We start from the raw sequence: 20785 nt of genomic DNA on the forward strand, positions 1-20785 counted from the left end.
TGCTAAATTCTATGCTAATTCCTTTGTCAAGGGGTGCCTTTGCGGATGTGTAGGCTTTAACTTTAACATAGCCATTTCTGTGACCAGTCACAAGCTAATCGTTCAGCTATTTCAATGCTAAATTCTATGCTAATTCCTTTGTCAAGGGGTGCCTCTGCGGATGTGTATACTTTAACTTAGCTATTTCAATGCTAAATTCTACGCTAATTCCTTTGTCAAGGGGTGCCTCTGCGGATGTGTATGCTTTAACTTAGCTATTTCAATGCTAAATTCTATGCTAATTCCTTTGTCAAGGAGTGCCTCTGCGGATGTGTATGCTTTAACTTTAACATAGCTATTTCTGTGACCAGTCACAAGCTAATCACTCAGCTATTTCAATGCTAAATTCTATGCTAATTCCTTTGTCAAGGGGTGCCTCTGCGGATGTGTATACTTTAACTTAGCTATTTCAATGCTAAATTCTACGCTAATTCCTTTGTCAAGGGGTGCCTCTGTGGATGTGTATGCTTTAACTTTAACATAGCCATTTCTGTGACCAGTCACAAGCTAATCACTCAGCTATTTCAATGCTAAATTCTATGCTAATTCCTTTGTCAACGGGTGCCTCTGCGGATGTGTATGCTTTAACTTAGCTATTTCAATGCTAAATTCTATGCTAATTCCTTTGTCAAGGAGTGCCTCTGCGGATGTGTATGCTTTAACTTAGCTATTTCAATGCTAAATTCTATGCTAATTCCTTTGTCAAGGGGTGCCTTTGCGGATGTGTATGTTTTAACTTTAACATAGCCATTTCTGTGACCAGTCACAAGCTAATCACTCAGCTATTTCAATGCTAAATTCTATGCTATATCCTTTGTCAAGGGGTGCCTTTGCGGATGTGTATGCTTTAACTTAGCTATTTCAATGCTAAATTCTATACTAATTCCTTTGTCAAGGGGTGCCTTTGCAGATGTGTATGCTTTAACTTTAACATAGCCATTTCTGTGACCAGTCACAAGCTAATCACTCAGCTATTTCAATGCTAAATTATATGCTAATTCCTTTGTCAAGGGGTGCCTTTGCGGATGTGTATGCTTTAACTTAGCTATTTCAATGCTAAATTCTATGCTAATTCCTTTGTCAAGGAGTGCCTCTGCGGATGTGTATGCTTTAACTTAGCTATTTCAATGCTAAATTCTATGCTAATTCCTTTGTCAAGGGGTGCCTTTGCGGATGTGTATGCTTTGACTTTAACATAGCCATTTCTGTGACCAGTCACAAGCTAATCACTCAGCTATTTCAATGCTAAATTCTATGCTAATTCCTTTGTCAAGGGGTACCTTTGCGGATGTGTATGCTTTAAATTAGCTATTTCAATGCTAAATTCTATGCTAATTCCTTTGTCAAGGGGTGCCTTTGCGGATGTGTATGCTTTAACTTTAACATAGCCATTTCTGTGACCAGTCACAAGCTAATCACTCAGCTATTTCAATGCTAAATTCTATGCTAATTCCTTGGTCAAGGGGTGCCTCTGCGGATGTGTATGCTTTAACTTAGCTATTTCAATGCTAAATTCTATGCTAATTCCTTTGTCAAGGAGTGCCTCTGCGGATGTGTATGCTTTAACTTAGCTATTTCAATGCTAAATTCTATGCTAATTCCTTTGTCAAGGGGTGCCTTTGCGGATGTGTATGTTTTAACTTTAACATAGCCATTTCTGTGACCAGTCACAAGCTAATCACTCAGCTATTTCAATGCTAAATTCTATGCTAATTCCTTTGTCAAGGGGTGCCTCTGCGGATGTGTATACTTTAACTTAGCTATTTCAATGCTAAATTCTATGTTAATTCCTTTGTCAAGGGGTGCCTTTGCGGATGTGTATGCTTTAACTTAGCTATTTCAATGCTAAATTCTATGCTAATTCCTTTGTCAAGGGGTGCCTCTGCGGATGTGTATGCTTTAACTTTAACATAGCCATTTCTGTGACCAGTCACAAGCTAATCACTCAGCTATTTCAATGCTAAATTCTATGCTAATTCCTTTGCCAAGGGGTGCCTCTGCGGATGTGTATGCTTTAACTTAGCTATTTCAATGCTAAATTCTATGCTAATTCCTTTGTCAAGGGGTGCCTCTGCGGATGTGTATGCTTTAACTTTAACATAGCCATTTCTGTGACCAGTCACAAGCTAATCACTCAGCTATTTCAATGCTAAATTCTATGCTAATTCCTTTGTCAAGGAGTGCCTCTGCGGATGTGTATGCTTGAACTTAGCTATTTCAATGCTAAATTCTATGCTAATTCCTTTGTCAAGGGGTGCCTTTGCGGATGTGTATACTTTAACTTTAACATAGCCTTTTCTGTGACCAGTCACAAGCTAATCACTCAGCTATTTCAATGCGAAATTCTATGCTAATTCCTTTGTCAAGGGGTGCCTCTGCGGATGTGTATGCTTTAACTTAGCTATTTCAATGCTAAATTCTATGCTAATTCCTTTGTCAAGGGGTGCCTCTGCAGATGTGTATGCTTTAACTTTAACATAGCCATTTCTGTGACCAGTCACAAGCTAATCACTCAGCCATTTCAATGCTAAATTCTATGCTAATTCCTTTGTCAAGGGGTGCCTCTGCGGATGTGTATGCTTTAACGTTAACATAGCCTTTTCTGTGACCAGTCACAAGCTAATCACTCAGCTATTTCAATGCTAAATTCTCCTGTTTGATTTGTACTAGGTGCCTCTGTGGATGTGTATTTTTTTACTTTAACATAGCCATTTCTGTGACCAGTCACAAGCTAATCACTCAGCCATTTCAATGCTAAATTCTACGCTAATTCCTTTGTCAAGGCGCTTTGTTTCTTCTCACACAGCTTAAAGGTCGCGGTCTGAGCTTGGCTGTGTTCGCTCCAGCGCTGTCCTCCAGACAGGTCTCGTCCCCTTCAACCTGATGAAGGGCCGCTTGTGTTGTGGCCCGAAACGTCGTGAGAATTTCATAGCGTTATTTTATTATTTTATCGATTTATTATTTTATTCTCATTCTACGCGGCGGTGACTTTACCGAAAGAACCAAAGAAGAAAAAAACCACTCAGCGTCATTGAGACCCCTTTTGCCAGTGCCAAAATGTAGTGGTAATAATGATAATAATAATGATAATAATGGGGTTTTACCCCTTTTTTCTGGCAACAAGACTGAAGCCCTTTTTATTATATTTTGGTACTTGCAAAGGAGGTCTAATGATGATGTAGATGCTCACCCCGAGCCCTCATTACTTTGCCAGCGGCGTCGTCTATGAGCTGTGAGACGCCTTTTGGCGTCACGTGGTCGAGCACCAATTGGGGTCGAGGCTCAAAAGAAAGCCGTCCCTTGGTGTGGACCAATCAGCTTCAAGGACAATGCATCATCATATCATCATAGTATGTTTTTGTGTTTTACATTTTGACTGCAGGTATTGTGGTTAAAGCAGCGACATGAATCCTTGCAAAAAAAAAGTTTCAGTTTCGTTGCCGTAAAAAAAGTGGGGAAAACCCGATGACAAAAACAAACTCCGATGACAAAAACAAACTCCGATGACAAAAACAAACTCCGATGACAAAAACAAACTCCGATGACAAAAACAAACTCCGATGACAAAAACAAACTCCGATGACAAAAACAAACTCCGATGACAAAAACAAACTCCGATGACAAAAACAAACTCCGATGACAAAAACAAACTCCGATGACAAAAACAAACTCCGATGACAAAAACAAACTCCGATGACAAAAACAAACTCCGATGACAAAAACAAACTCCGATGACAAAAACAAACTCCGATGACACGACGTGGCACCGCCCTTGAAACGGATTGTCTCCGCTCTCGAGAGACGGCTGTTCTGTTTGGAGACCTCGTCTCAAAACGCGGCGTCAAGAGACCATGAGGTCGGCTCAAAGGCAAGCGCCACCACCGCAAGTAATGAGAGCTCGGGGTCGAGGAGATCCATCGTTCGGCTTCCCCTTGCCAGTACCGACGTATGAGAAGAGGTTTTTTTTCTCTTTACATTACGAGACCTCCTTTTGCCAGTAACGAGATGTAGTGACGGGTTTTTACCCTTTTAACTGGCACGAAAAACTGACGCCTTCATTCAAGGCGTCACGTCTGCAATAACCGCAACGCAAGCAATCAAAATGCAAACAAAAAGAGAGACAACTCTGATGATAATAAAGGCGTCAGTTTTTGTGCCAGTTAAAAGGGTAAAAACCTATTACTATATCTTGTTACTGGCAAAGGAGGTCTCATAATGTAAATGCTCACCCCGAGCCCTCAATACTCTGATGGTGCGCTGTTTTTGAGTTGTACGCCTTTTGGTGTCTTCTGGTCCAATACCAGTGGAGACTTAAAGGGCTCTAAGAAAAGCCGTCTCGGGTGTGGACCAATCAAATTCAAGGACAGTGCCAATATCATTATCAGAGTTGTCTCTTTTTTGTTTGCATTTTGACTGCTTGTGTTGTGGTTATTGCAAACATGATCCCTTGAATAAAGGTGTCAGTTTTTGTGCCAGTTAAAAGGGTAAAAACCTGTTACTATATCTCGTTACTGTTAAAGGAGGTCTCATAATGTAAATGCTCACCCCGAGCCCTCGAAACTCTGATGGTGCGCTGTTTTTGAGTTGTACGCCTTTTGGCGTCTTCTGGTCCAACACCAGTGGAGACTTAAAGGGCTCTAAGAAAAGCCGTCTCGGGTGTGGACCAATCAAATTCAAGGACAGTGCCAATATTATTATCAGAGTTGTCTCTCTTTTTGTTTGCATTTTGACTGCTTGTGTTGTGGTTATTGCAAACATGATCCCTTGAATAAAGGTGTCAGTTTTTGTGCCAGTTAAAAGGGTAAAAACCTATTACTATATCTTGTTACTGGCAAAGGAGGTCTCATAGTGTAAATGCTCACCCTGAGCCCTCAAGACTCTGATGGTGCGCTGTTTTTGAGTTGTACGCCTTTTGGCGTCTTCTGGTCCAACACCAGTGGAGACTTAAGGGCTGTAAGAAAAGCCGTCTCTGGTGTGGACCAATCAAATTCAAGGACAGTGCCAATATCATTATCAGAGTTGTCTCTTTTTGTTTGCATTTTGACTGCTTGTGTTATGGTTATTGCAAACATGATGCCTTGAATAAAGGTGTCAGTTTTTTTGTGCCCAGTTAAAAGGGTAAAAACCTATTACTATATGAGAAGAGGTTTAAAGCTTTCGTGACTGCAGGGATTCATATTCTTGGTTCTTTCGGTAAAGTCGCCACCACGTGGAAGGGAAACAATAACAATAACAAAAATATAAAACAGTAAAATTCTCGCGACGTTTCGACGGCAACACAAGCAATCGTCATCAGGTGTGATGATGATTGTGGTTTCCACACCTGATGATGATTGCTTGTGTTGCAGTCGAAACGCCGTGAGAATTTTATTGTTTTATATTTTTTATTATTTTATTGTTTTATATTTTTATTATTTTATTGGTTTATATTTTTATTATTTTATTGTTTTATATTTTTATTATTTTATTGTTTCCCTTCTACGGGTGTGGTTTTCACACCTGATGATGATTGCTTGTGTTGCAGTCGAAACGTCGTGAGAATTTTATTGTTTTATATTTTTATTATTTTATATTTTTATTATTTTATTGTTTCCCTTCTATGGGTGTGGTTTTCACACCTGATGATGATTGCTTGTGTTGTAGTCGAAACGTCGTGAGAATTTTATTGTTTTATATATTTTTTTATTATTTTATTGTTTCCCTTCTACGTGGTGGTGACTTTGCCGAGAGAACCAAGAATAATAATTTTATTGTTTTACAATAATTTTATTGTTTTATATTTTTTTTATTATTTTATTGTTTCCCTTCTACGTGGTGGTGACTTTACGGAGAGAACCAAGAATAATAATTTTATTGTTTTACAATAATTTTATTGTTTTATATTTTTATTATTTTATTGTTTCCCTTCTACGTGGTGGTGACTTTACCAAAAGAACCAAGAATCATAATTTTATTGTTTTACAATAATTTTATTGTTTTATATTTTTATTATTTTATTGTTTCCCTTCTACGTGGTGGTGACTTTACCAAAAGAACCAAGAATAATAATTTTATTGTTTTACAATAATTTTATTGTTTATATTTTTATTATTTTATTGTTTCCTTCTACGTGGTGGTGACTTTACCGAAAGAACCAAGAATATTAATTTTATTGTTTTACAATAATTTTATTGTTTTATATATTTTTTTATTATTTTATTGTTTCCCTTCTACGTGGTGGTGACTTTACCGAAAGAACCAAGAATAATAATTTTATTGTTTTACAATAATTTTATTGTTTTATATATTTTTTTATTATTTTATTGTTTCCCTTCTACGTGGTGGTGACTTTACCGAAAGAACCAAGAATAATAATTTTATTGTTTTACAATAATTTTATTGTTTTATATATTTTTTTATTATTTTATTGTTTCCCTTCTACGTGGTGGTGACTTTACCGAAAGAACCAAGAATAATAATTTTATTGTTTTACAATAATTTTATTGTTTTATATATTTTTTTATTATTTTATTGTTTCCCTTCTACGTGGTGGTGACTTTACCGAGAGAACCAAGAATACGTGAGAAGAGGTTTTCCACTCTTTTTTTTTTAAATCTAGCAACGAGACGAGAGGGGAGTCGTGTACTGCATTAAACAGCAGTGCCTGTGGCCGAGAATGCAAGCGACAAACACGAACTCTGCGACCATGCACGTGGTATTCTCCCGGGTGCTTTGGGTAAAGTCACCACGTGGGTAGAAAACTAACAAAAATGAGTGGCGACGTTTCGGTGGGAACACCCAAGCGTCCGCTATCAGCTGGCGTCGGACGAAACGTCGTGATTTATTTTAGGTTTATTGTTAAAAAAATTCGGTCGCCAGTCCCCGTGATCGCTGTCACGTTGCAATTACGGCTTTAGTTTTTGGTGATTTGGGAAGACGTTTCTTTTGGGTTGGACACTGTTTTGTCTGTGTTTGTAGTACGGAGTTAGACTGACGGCCTTAATCTAAGTTGTCTTGTGGTTGTTGTTGTTGTTTGACTTGTATCCCACTGGGAATTTTTGTTGCACACAACGTTGGTGGTCTAACGGTGCTTTATTCAGGAATATTTGTTGCTATTTTTTTATCATGGATTTTCTGTTTTGCACAGTCACACGCAACAGTCACTTTAAGATGTTTTTTTTATTTTCGATTTAAAGCTTTCGTGACTGCAAGGATGATTCATCTTCTTTGGTTCTTTCGGTAAAGTCACCACCACGTAGAATGAGAATAAAATAATAAATTAATAAAATTACACAATAAAATTCTCACGACGTTTCGGCCACAACACAAGTGGCCTTCTTCAGGTGAAAGGAACAGACCTGTCGGGACGACAGAGCTTCAGTGAACGTTGTTAAGATTCGCAGCGTCTTTTTAAGCTGGTTTAGAGAAGTGAGGCACCTTGACAAAGGGGTTTACATATAAAACAGGAGAATTTAGCATTGAAATACACTGTGTCACAGACATACATACACACACACGCACGTAAAGACACACACACATACACATACACACATACACACACAGACATACACACACGCACGTAAATACACATACACACATGCACACACACACGTAAATACACACACATACACACACGTAAATACACACACATACAGATAAACACACACACACACACGTACGTAAATACACACACATACACACTGTGTCACACACATACACAGACATACACACACACATACACGTAAATACACACACATACACATAAATACATACACACACATACACACACATACATACACACACACACATACACACACACACGTAAATACACACACACACGTAAATACACACACATACACATAAACACATACATACACACACACACATTCACATAAACACAACAACAACCGCCATTCGCCACTAAGTGGCGGTGATGTCACCACGACGCTTGTGCCAGGCTATGTGCACCTTGAGGCCACGTGAAGTGTCGAACGCCCGCGGGCAGGAGGTCACGGGGCAGACCCAGGTGCCACGGGTCGACTGACTGAGATGACTGGCTGATGCACCACCTGTGCCCCCTACTGTGGCAACCTGCTGTGCTTTAGCCACCCGGCGCTCCGCTCGTTGTTGTGAGCGTCGGTCCTCCGCCCTCCATTGTTGTTGGAGGGCGACTGCCTCCAACTGCCCAGTAGCGTCCTTCACGAGCCTCCTCCACAGAGGCCGATCTTGACACTGCTGGTACCGGTCATCGGCAAGTCCACTCAGCTCCACGTCCTCCTGTACCACGTCACTCCATCTCTTCTCCAGCCCGTGCCGCGCCCGTTTAGCCCCCTCGATCCGGCCGAACAAAAGCTGTTTCGGCATGCGGTGGCTGGGCATGCGGGCTACATGACCCAGCCATCGCAGCCTTGCCTGCCGGAGGAGCTCACCGATGGGACCGTGCCCAGATCTTTCAAGGATTTGTGAGCTCCTCACACAATCCAGTCTCGTTAAACCCAGGATGGATCGTAGGCAGGCCAGCCTAAATGTTTCTAACCGGCGAACATGTTCCATTAGGGGGGTCCACGTTTCGCAAGCGTAGAGAAGGGAGGGAATGACCGTGGCCGAGAAGACCTGAAGCTTAGTGCGGAGCGAGAGACCAGGTAGCTTCCACACAGCGTTACACAACCGATGAAAAGATATTGCCGCTCGACACACTAACACACACTAACACACTGACACACACTAACACACACACACACACACTGACACACAATCAACACTAACACACACACACACACACTGACACACAATCAACACTAACACACACTAATACACACACACACACTAATACACACACACACACTAACACACACACACACTAACACACACACACACTAACACACAAACTAACACACACACACTAACACACACTAACACACACTAACACACACACACTAACACACACTAACACACACTAACACACACACACACTAACACACACACACTAACACACACACACACACTGACACACACTCAACACTAACATACACTAACACACACACACTAACACACACACTAACACGCACACACACTAACACACACTAACACACACTAACACACACACTAACACACACACACTAACACAACCACTAACAACAACAACAACAACCGCCATTCGCCACTAAGTGGCGGTGACGTCACCACGACGCTTGTGCCAGGCTATGTGCACCCTGAGGCCACGTGAAGTGTCGAACGCCCGCTGGCAGGAGGTCACGGGGCAGACCCAGGTGCCACGGGTCGACTGACTGAGATGACTGGCTGATGCACCACCTGTGCCCCCTACTGTGCCAACCTGCTGTGCTTTAGCCACCCGGCGCTCCGCTCGCTGTTGTGAGCGTCGCTCCTCCGCCCTCCGTTGTTGTTGGAGGGCGACTGCCTCCAACTGCCCAGTAGCATCCTTCACGAGCCTCCTCCACAGAGGCCGATCTTGACACCGCTGGTACCAGTCATCGGCAAGTCCACTCAGCTCCACGTCCTCCTGTACCACATCACTCCATCTCTTCTCTAGCCCGTGCCGCGCCCGCTTAGCCCCCTCAATCCGGCCAAACAAAAGCTGTTTCGGCATGCGGTGGCTGGGCATGCGGGCTACATGACCCAGCCATCGCAGCCTTGCCTGCCGGAGGAGCTCACCGATGGGACCCTGCCCAGATCTTTCAAGGATTTGTGAGCTCCTCACACAATCCAGTCTGGTTAAACCCAGGATGGATCGTAGGCAGGTCAGCCTAAATGTTTCTAACCGCCGAAGATGTTCCATTAGGGGGGTCCACGTTTCGCAAGCGTAGAGAAGGGAGGGAATGACCGTGGCCGAGAAGACCTGAAGCTTAGTGCGGAGCGATAGACCAGGTAGCTTCCACACAGCGTTACGCAACCGATGAAAAGATATTGCCGCTCGACTGATTCGGAGTGAGACCTCTGCTGTTAAACTGGAGCCAGTCATAAGCACACTGCCCAGGTATGGGAAACTCTCCACTCTCTCCACAACTGCCCCATCACCGATTGGGAGTTGTGGGGGTGGAGTGTCCGATGGTACAAAATACCCAGGCAGGTGCTTAGTTTTGGTGGGGCTGATGGTAAGGCCCCACCTCTTAGTGGCACGCTCCAGTCTCAGCAGCAGCATCTCCAACTCCTCCTCTGACTGAGCAGCTATTACCAAGTCATCAGCATACATAACGTGGTTGAGCAATAGGGAGCCATCCCTTGACCGCACCCGGGCGTCGATCAGCCTCCCATTATATCTGTACCATATGGAGATTCCCCCGGTACAGCTATTGAAGGCTTCACGAACTACGTTGTCAAAATAGATGTTAAATAATGTGGGAGCCAGAGGACATCCCTGTCGCACCCCAAGGTGTACAGGGAATGGCTCTGACTCCCGGCCACGTAGTTTTACCCGGGCCCGCTCACCATCATGAAGGTCCTTAATGATCGTGAGCAGAGGGTCAGGTACTCCAAAAGCATGAAGAACGACCCAGAGCCCAGGCCTACTGATGGTATCATAGGCCTTGACCAGGTCAATAAAGCAGAGATGTAGGTCTTGTTGGAATTCCCTACACCTCTGCTGTAGCAGACGGACAGAAAATATGGCATCTGTGCAGGACCGCCCTTTCCTGAAACCGCATTGGGGCTCCGCAAGCCTCTCCTCAGCGTGCCTGGCAAGGCGATGCTGAATAATCCTTGCCAGGACCTTTCCCGGCACACTGAGGAGTGAGATGCCCCTGTAACAACAACCACTAACACACACACTAACACACACACACTAACACAACCACTAACACACACACACACACTGACACACACTCAACACTCACACACACTAACACACACACACACTAACACACACACTAACACACAAACTAACACACACACACTAACACACACTAACACACACTAACACACACTAACACACACACACACACACTGACACACACTAACACAACCACTAACACACACACACACACACTGACACACACTCAACACTCACACCCCCACGTTGTAACCGGACACTCACCACGACTTGCCCGTTGACTGCGAGGATCTCGTCTCCCACGTCCACGCCCCCCGATTGGTTGGCGGCAGACTTGGTGGGGGGGAGGGGAGGGTCACGAGGTCAAAAGGTCACACGGGCACAGAACGATTGGTGGCTGGGTGGGTTATTCGGTGGGTGGTGGGCAAGTGGGTGAGCGGGTGAGTGAGTGGGTGAGTGAGTGAGTGGGTGAGCGGGTGAGTGGGTGGGTGGGTGAGTGGGTGAGTGAGTGGGTGAGTGAGTGAGTGGGTGAGTGAGTGAGTGGGTGGGTGAGTGGGTGGGTGAGTGGGTGAGTGGGTGAGTGAGTGGGTGAGTGAGTGAGTGGGTGAGTGAGTGAGTGGGTGGGTGGGTGAGTGGGTGGGTGAGTGAGTGAGTGAGTGGGTGAGTGAGTGAGTGGGTGAGTGAGTGAGTGGGTGAGTGAGTGAGTGGGTGAGTGAGTGGGTGAATGAGTGAGTGGGTGGGTGAGCGGGTGGGTGAGTGAGTGGGTGAGTCATTGAGTGGGTGAGCGGGTGGGTGAGTGGGTGGGTGGGTGAGCGGGTGGGTGAGTGAGTGGGTGAGTGGGTGAGTGAGTGGGTGGGTGGGTGAGTGGGTGGGTGAGTGGGTGGGTGAGTGAATGGGTGACTGAGTGGGTGAGTGATTTGGTGAGTGGGTGAGTGGGTGCGTGGGTGGGTGGGTGAGTGAGTTAGTGAGTGTGTGGGTGAGTGAGTGAGTGGGTGAGTGAGTGAGTGAGTGGGTGGGTGAGTGGGTAAGTGAGTGAGTGAGTGGATGAGTGAATGAGTGAGTGAGTGGGTGAATGAGTGAGTGAGTGTGTGAGTGAGTGAGTGAGTGTGTGAGTGAGTGAGTGGGTGAGTGTGTGGGTGAGTGGGTGAATGAGTGTGTGTGTGGGTGAGTGAGTGGGTGAGTGAGTGAGTGGGTGAGTGTGGTGAGTGAGTGAGTGTGTGAGTGAGTGAGTGGGTGAAGGAGTTAGTGAGTGAGTGTGTGGGTGAGTGGGTGAGTGAGTTAGTGAGTGAGTGAGTGGGTGAGTGAGTGAGTGTGTGAGTGTGTGGGTGAGTGGGTGAGTGAGTGAGTGAGTGGGTGAGTGTGTTGAGTGAGTGGGTGAGTGTGGTGAGTGAGTGAGTGAGTGAGTGGGTGAGTGAGTGAGTGAGTGTGTGGGTGAATGAGTGAGTGAGTGGGTGAGTGAGTGAGTGAGTGGGTGAGTGAGTGAGTGAGTGGTGAGTGTGGTGAGTGAGTGAGTGAGTTAGTGAGTGTGTGGGTGAAGGAGTGAGTGAGTGAATGAGTGAGTGAGTGAGTGGTGAGTGTGGTGAGTGAGTGGTGAGTGAGTGGTGAGTGAGTGGTGAGTGAGTGAGTGGGTGAGTGAGTGAGTGAGTGGGTGGTGAGTGAGTGGTGAGTGAGTGAGTGGTGAGTGTGGTGAGTGAGTGGTGAGTGAGTGAGTGGTGAGTGTGGTGAGTGAGTGGTGAGTGTGGTGAGTGAGTGAGTGGTGAGTGTGGTGAGTGAGTGAGTGAGTGGTGAGTGAGTGGTGAGTGAGTGAGTGGGTGAGTGAGTGAGTGAGTGGGTGAATGAGTGAGTAAGTGGGTGAGTGAGTGAGTGGGTGAAGGAGTGACTGTGTGGGTGAATGAGTGAGTGAGTGGGTGAGTGAGTGAGTGAGTGGTGAGTGAGTGGTGAGTGAGTGGTGAGTGAGTGGTGAGTGAGTGAGTGGTGAGTGAGTGAGTGGTGAGTGTGGTGAGTGAGTGGTGAGTGTGGTGAGTGAGTGGTGAGTGAGTGAGTGAGTGGTGAGTGAGTGAGTGGTGAGTGAGTGAGTGAGTGGTGAGTGAGTGGTGAGTGAGTGAGTGGTGAGTGTGGTGAGTGAGTGAGTGGTGAGTGTGGTGAGTGAGTGGTGAGTGTGTGGTGAGTGAGTGGTGAGTGAGTGGTGAGTGAGTGAGTGGTGAGTGAGTGAGTGGTGAGTGAGTGAGTGGTGAGTGAGTGGTGAGTGAGTGAGTGGTGAGTGAGTGAGTGGTGAGTGTGGTGAGTGAGTGGTGAGTGTGGTGAGTGAAGGCTCCTCACATTGCGGTCCACACTGGCGATGAGGTGCTGGCCTCCACGCACCACCTTGATCACCAGGCCCTGTGGAGCACACACGTGGTGAGTGAGTGGGTGAGTATCACAGTGTAACACACACTGTTACACAGTGTGTAACACACTGTGTAACGCACCGTTACACTGTGTTACACAGTATAACACAGTGTGTAACACAGCGTTACACTGTGTAACACAGTATTACACTGTGTAACACACACTGTTACACTGTGTTACACAGTATAACACAGTGTAACACACCGTTACACTGTGTAACACACCGTTACACAGTGTAACACTCCGTTACACAGTGTAACACTCCGTTACACAGTGTAACACTCCGTTACACAGTGTAACACTCCGTTACACTGTGTAACACACCGTTACACTGTGTAACACACCGTTACACTGTGTAACACTCCGTTACACAGTGTAACACACCGTTACACAGTGTAACACACCGTTACACTGTGTAACACACCGTTACACTGTGTAACACACCGTTTCACTGTGTGTAACACACCGTTACACAGTGTAACACACCGTTACACAGTGTAACACACCGTTACACAGTGTAACACTCCGTTACACTTTGTAACACACCGTTACACAGTGTAACACACCGTTAGACTGTGTAACACACCGTTACACTGTGTAACACACCGTTACACAGTGTAACACTCCGTTACACTTTGTAACACACCGTTACACAGTGTAACACACCGTTACACAGTGTAACACACCGTTACACAGTGTAACACACCGTTACACTGTGTAACACACCGTTACACTGTGTAACACACCGTTACACAGTGTAACACTCCGTTACACTTTGTAACACACCGTTACACAGTGTAACACACCGTTACACAGTGTAACACACCGTTACACTGTGTAACACACCGTTACACAGTGTAACACACCGTTACACAGTGTAACACACCGTTACACTGTGTAACACACCGTTCCACAGTGTAACACACCGTTTCACTGTGTGTAACACACCGTTACACAGTGTAACACACCGTTACACAGTGTAACACTGTGTAATACTGTGTAACACTGTATAACTCTGTGTAACACTGTGTAACGCTGTGTTATACTGTGTAACACAGTGTAATATTGTCTAACACAGTGTAATACTGTGTAACACTGTGTTATACTGTATAACACTGTGTTATACTGTGTAATACTTTGTAACACTTTGTAGTACTATGTAACACTGTGTTATACTGTATAACACTGTGTTATACCGTGTAATACTGTGTAACACTGTGCTATACTGTGTAACACTGTGTTATACTGTGTTAACACTGTGTAACGCTGTGTTATACTGTGTAACACAGTGTAACACTGTGTTACACTGTGTAACACTGTGTTACACTGTGTAACACTGTGTAATACTGTGTTATACTGTGTAATACTGTGTTATACTGTGTAATACTGTGTAACACTGTGTTACACTGTGTAACACTGTGTAACACTGTATTATACTGTGTAATACTGTGTAACACTGTGTAATACTGTGTAACACTGTGTAATACTGTGTAACACTGTGTAATACTGTGTAACACTGTGTAATACTGTGTAACACTGTGTAATACTGTGTAACACTGTGTTATACTGTGTAACACTGTGTAATACTGTTTAATACTGTGTAACACAGTGTTATACTGTGTAACACTGTAACACTGTGTAACACTGTGTAATACTGTGTACCACTGTGTAATACTGTGTAACACTGTGTTATACTGTGTAACACTGTGTAACACTGTGTAATACTGTGTAACACTGTGTAATACTGTGTAACACTGTGTTATACTGTGTAACACTGTGTAATACTGTGTAACACAGTGTAATACTGTGTAACACTGTGTTATACTGTGTAATACTGTGTAACACTGTGTAATACTGTGTAATACTGTGTAACACTGTGTAATACTGTGTAACACTGTGTAATACTGTGTAATACTGTGTAACACTGTGTAACACTGTGTAATACTGTGTAACACTGTGTAATACTGTGTAACACTGTGTAATACTGTGTAACACTGTGTAATACTGTGTAACACTGTGTTAACACTGTGTAACACTGTAACACTGTGTTGTACTGTGTAATACTGTGTGACACTGTGTAACACTGTGTAACACTGTGTAACGCTGTATAATACTGTGTTATACTGCATAACACTGTGTTATACTGTGTAACACTGTTACACACACAGTGTAACGGTGTGTTACACTGTGTAACGGTGTGTTACACTGTGTAACGGTGTTGTCACACAGTGTAACGGTGTGTTACACTGTGTAACGGTGTGTTACACTGTGTAACGGTGTGTTACACTGTGTAACGGTGTGTTACACTGTGTAACGGTGTGTTACACAGTGTAACGGTGTGTTACACAGTGTAACGGTGTGTTACACAGTGTAACGGTGTGTTACACAGTGTAACGGTGTGTTACACTGTGTAACGGTGTGTTACACTGTGTAACGGTGTGTTACACTGTGTAACGGTGTGTTACACAGTGTAACGGTGTGCTACACAGTGTATCGGTGTGTTACACAGTGTAACGGTGTCTTACACTGTGTAACGGTGTGTTACACAGTGTAACGGTGTGTTACACAGTGTAACGGTGTGTTACACTGTGTAACGGTGTGTTACACTGTGTAACGGTGTGTTACACAGTGTAACGGTGTGTTACACAGTGTAACGGTGTGCTACACAGTGTAACGGTGTGTTACACTGTGTAACGGTGTGTTACACAGTGTAACGGTGTGCTACACAGTGTAACGGTGTGTTCCACAGTGTAACGGTGTGCTACACAGTGTAACGGTGTGTTACACAGTGTAACGGTGTGTTACACAGTGTAACGGTGTGTTACACTGTGTAACGGTGTGTTACACAGTGTAACGGTGTCTTACACTGTGTAACGGTGTGTTACACAGTGTAACGGTGTCTTACACTGTGTAACGGTGTGTTACACTGTGTAACGGTGTGCTACACAGTGTAACGGTGTGTTACACAGTGTAACGGTGTGTTACACTGTGTAACGGTGTGCTACACAGTGTAACGGTGTTGTCACACAGTGTAACGGTGTGTTACACAGTGTAACGGTGTGTTACACAGTGTAACGGTGTTGTCACACAGTGTAACGGTGTGTTACACAGTGTAACGGTGTGTTACACAGTGTAACGGTGTGTTACACTGTGTAACGGTGTGTTACACTGTGTAACGGTGTTGTCACACAGTGTAACGGTGTGTTACACAGTGTAACGGTGTGCTTCACTGTGTAACGCTGTGTTACACTGTGTAACGGTGTGTTACACTGTGTAACGCCTTGTGGACAATGGTAGAGTCCAAGCCCAACCCCCCCCCCCACGCCTTGTGGACAATGGTAGAGTCCAAGCCACCACCCCACTCCACCACGACCCCACCACTCTCCAACACAACCCCCCCCCCCACCTTGTGGACAATGGTAGAGTCCAAGCCACCCCCCTCCCCCCCACCACGACCCCACCACTCTCCAACACAACCCCCTCCCCCACGCCTTGTGGACAATGGTAGAGTCCAAGCCACCACCCTACCCCACCACGACCCTACCACTCTCCAACACAACCCCCCCCCCCCCACCTTGTGGACAATGGTAGAGTCCAAGCCACCCCCCGACCCCCCACGCCTTGTGGACAATGGTAGAGTCCAAGCCACCCCACGCCTTGTGGACAATGGTAGAGTCCAAGCCACCACCCGACCCCACGCCTTGTGGACAATGGTAGAGTCCAAGCCACCCCACGCCTTGTGGACAATGGTAGAGTCCAAGCCACCACCCGACCCCACGCCTTGTGGACAATGGTAGAGTCCAAGCCACCCCCCGAACCCCACGCCTTGTGGACAATGGTAGAGTCCAAGCCACCCCACGCCTTGTGGACAATGGTAGAGTCCACGCCACCCCCCGCCCCCCCACGCCTTGTGGACAATGGTAGAGTCCAAGCCACCCCCCAACCCCACGCCTTGTGGACAATGGTAGAGGCCAAGCCACCCCACGCCTTGTGGACAATGGTAGAGTCCAAGCCACCCCACCCCACCCCACGACCTCACCACTCTCCAAAACAACCCCCCCCCCCGCCTTGTGGACAATGGTAGAGTCCAAGCCACCCCTCCACCACGACCCCACCACTCTCCAACACAACCCCCCAACCCCCCCGCCTTGTGGACAATGGTAGAGTCCAAGCCACGCCACCCCCCAACCCCCCCGCCTTGTGGACAATGGTAGAGTCCAAGTCACCCCCCGCCCCCCCACGCCTTGTGGACAATGGTAGAGTCCAAGCCACCCCCCGACAACCACGCCTTGTGGACAATGGTAGAGTCCAAGCCACCCCCAACCCCACGCCTTGTGGACAATGGTAGAGTCCAAGCCACCCCCCCAACCCCACGCCTTGTGGACAATGGTAGAGTCCAAGCCACCCCCCGACAACCACGCCTTGTGGACAATGGTAGAGTCCAAGCCACCCCACGCCTTGTGGACAATGGTAGAGTCCAAGCCACCCCCCGACCCCCCACGCCTTGTGGACAATGGTAGAGTCCAAGCCACCCCACGCCTTGTGGACAATGGTAGAGTCCAAGCCACCCCACCCCACCCCACGACCTCACCACTCTCCAAAACAACCCCCCCCCCCGCCTTGTGGACAATGGTAGAGTCCAAGCCACCCCTCCACCACGACCCCACCACTCTCCAACACAACCCACCAACCCCCCCGCCTTGTGGACAATGGTAGAGTCCAAGCCACCCCCCTCCCCCTCACCACGACCCCACCACTCTCCAACACAACCCCCCCCCCCCCACGCCTTGTGGACAATGGTAGAGTCCAAGCCACCCCCAACCCCACGCCTTGTGGACAATGGTAGAGTCCAAGCCACCACCCAACCCCACCACGACCCCACCACGACCCCACCACTCTCCAACACAACCCCCCCCCCCACCTTGTGGACAATGGTAGAGTCCAAGCCACCCCCCGCTCCCCCACGCCTTGTGGACAATGGTAGAGTCCAAGCCACCCCCCGCTCCCTCACGCCTTGTGGACAATGGTAGAGTCCAAGCCACCCCACGCCTTGTGGACAATGGTAGAGTCCAAGCCACCCCCCCGACAACCACGCCTTGTGGACAATGGTAGAGTCCAAGCCACCCCCAACCCCACGCCTTGTGGACAATGGTAGAGTCCAAGCCACCACCCAACCCCACCACGACCCCACCACGACCCCACCACTCTCTAACACAACCCCCCCCCCCACCTTGTGGACAATGGTAGAGTCCAAGCCACCCCCCGCTCCCCCACGCCTTGTGGACAATGGTAGAGTCCAAGCCACCCCCCGCTCCCTCACGCCTTGTGGACAATGGTAGAGTCCAAGCCACCCCACGCCTTGTGGACAATGGTAGAGTCCAAGCCACCCCCCCGACAACCACGCCTTGTGGACAATGGTAGAGTCCAAGCCACCCCTCCACCACGACCCCACCACTCTCCAACACAACCCCCCAACCCCCCCGCCTTGTGGACAATGGTAGAGTCCAAGCCACGCCACCCCCCAACCCCCCCGCCTTGTGGACAATGGTAGAGTCCAAGTCACCCCCCGCCCCCCCACGCCTTGTGGACAATGGTAGAGTCCAAGCCACCCCCCGACAACCACGCCTTGTGGACAATGGTAGAGTCCAAGCCACCCCCAACCCCACGCCTTGTGGACAATGGTAGAGTCCAAGCCACCCCCCCAACCCCACGCCTTGTGGACAATGGTAGAGTCCAAGCCACCCCCCGACAACCACGCCTTGTGGACAATGGTAGAGTCCAAGCCACCCCACGCCTTGTGGACAATGGTAGAGTCCAAGCCACCCCCCGACCCCCCACGCCTTGTGGACAATGGTAGAGTCCAAGCCACCCCACGCCTTGTGGACAATGGTAGAGTCCAAGCCACCCCACCCCACCCCACGACCTCACCACTCTCCAAAACAACCCCCCCCCCCCCGCCTTGTGGACAATGGTAGAGTCCAAGCCACCCCTCCACCACGACCCCACCACTCTCCAACACAACCCCCCAACCCCCCCGCCTTGTGGACAATGGTAGAGTCCAAGCCACCCCCCTCCCCCTCACCACGACCCCACCACTCTCCAACACAACCCCCCCCCCCCCCACGCCTTGTGGACAATGGTAGAGTCCAAGCCACCCCCAACCCCACGCCTTGTGGACAATGGTAGAGTCCAAGCCACCACCCAACCCCACCACGACCCCACCACGACCCCACCACTCTCCAACACAACCCCCCCCCCCACCTTGTGGACAATGGTAGAGTCCAAGCCACCCCCCGCTCCCCCACGCCTTGTGGACAATGGTAGAGTCCAAGCCACCCCCCGCTCCCTCACGCCTTGTGGACAATGGTAGAGTCCAAGCCACCCCACGCCTTGTGGACAATGGTAGAGTCCAAGCCACCCCCCCGACAACCACGCCTTGTGGACAATGGTAGAGTCCAAGCCACCCCCCGAACCCCACGCCTTGTGAACAATGGTAGAGTCCAAGCCACCCCAGGCCTTGTGGACAATGGTAGAGTCCAAGCCACCCCACGCCTTGTGGACAATGGTAGAGTCCAAGCCACCCCACGCCTTGTGGACAATGGTAGAGTCCAAGCCACCCCCAACCCCACGCCTTGTGGACAATGGTAGAATCCAAGCCACCCCCCCCGAACCCCACGCCTTGTGAACAATGGTAGAGTCCAAGCCACCCCCCCCGACAACCACGCCTTGTGAACAATGGTAGAGTCCAAGCCACCCCACGCCTTGTGGACAATGGTAGAGTCCAAGCCACCCCACGCCTTGTGGACAATGGTAGAGTCCACCCCCCCCCCCCCACGCAAGTTTCGGCGGGGTTCACCGGACCGTACCAAACCGTCGTGGGGGTGCGGCCTGCCGATGTCGACGCAGTGGATCCACCCGGGACACGTGACCCCCGGGTGATCAGAGGCGATGAGAGGCGCCTCGCAGAGAGCCGCTAGCTCCTGAGCCTGACCCCAGGGCAGAGAGGCGAACGTTTCAACCATTCCGCGTGTAAAAGTGTAACGTAGTATCATCGGGCTAGGTTGGCTAGCCCGTCACGCACGGGGAAACTTGGGGGTCACGACGTCAGGCAGACAGTTTGACTTCACCGCTCATCGTCGTCATCGTCATCGTCATCATCACCATTATCATCACTATCATTATCACCATTATCATCATCACTATCATCATCATCATCATCACTATCATCATCATCACCACCATCATCATCACCGTCATCATCATCATCACCATCACCACCATCATCACCATTATCATCATCACCGTCATCATCATCATCACCACCATCATCACCATTATCATCATCACCATCCTCATCAACATCATCATCATCATCACCATCACCGCCGTCATCATCATCACCACCACCATCATCATCATCATCACCATCATCACCATTATCATCATCACCATCATCATCACCACCACCATCGTCATCATCACCACCACCATCACCACCACCACCATCACCACCACCACTACCACCATCATCACCACCACCACCATCATCACCACCACCATCACCACCACCATCACCACCACCATCACCATCAC

At 47.7% G+C, this 20785-nt stretch overlaps 1 protein-coding gene across 1 annotated transcript in view; it reads right to left on the reverse strand.

Annotated features, from left to right (window-relative positions):
- The window catches only part of LOC142906508 (connector enhancer of kinase suppressor of ras 2-like), a 74852-nt gene that overhangs the window by 14156 nt on the left and 39911 nt on the right, over positions 1-20785 (reverse strand). The window contains exons 8-10 of the mRNA XM_076054456.1: positions 20059-20178; positions 13124-13183; positions 11069-11137 (exon numbers count right to left, since the gene is read on the reverse strand). Of these exons, the coding sequence (XP_075910571.1) occupies positions 11069-11137; positions 13124-13183; positions 20059-20178 (249 nt within the window). The remainder of the gene's footprint in view (positions 1-11068; positions 11138-13123; positions 13184-20058; positions 20179-20785) is intronic.

Source organism: Petromyzon marinus, chromosome 66 (assembly GCF_048934315.1).
Source record: "Petromyzon marinus isolate PM22_M1 ecotype Great Lakes invasive population chromosome 66, UKy_Petmar_22M1.pri1.0, whole genome shotgun sequence".
In the NCBI taxonomy this organism is placed as follows: domain Eukaryota; kingdom Metazoa; phylum Chordata; class Hyperoartia; order Petromyzontiformes; family Petromyzontidae; genus Petromyzon; species Petromyzon marinus.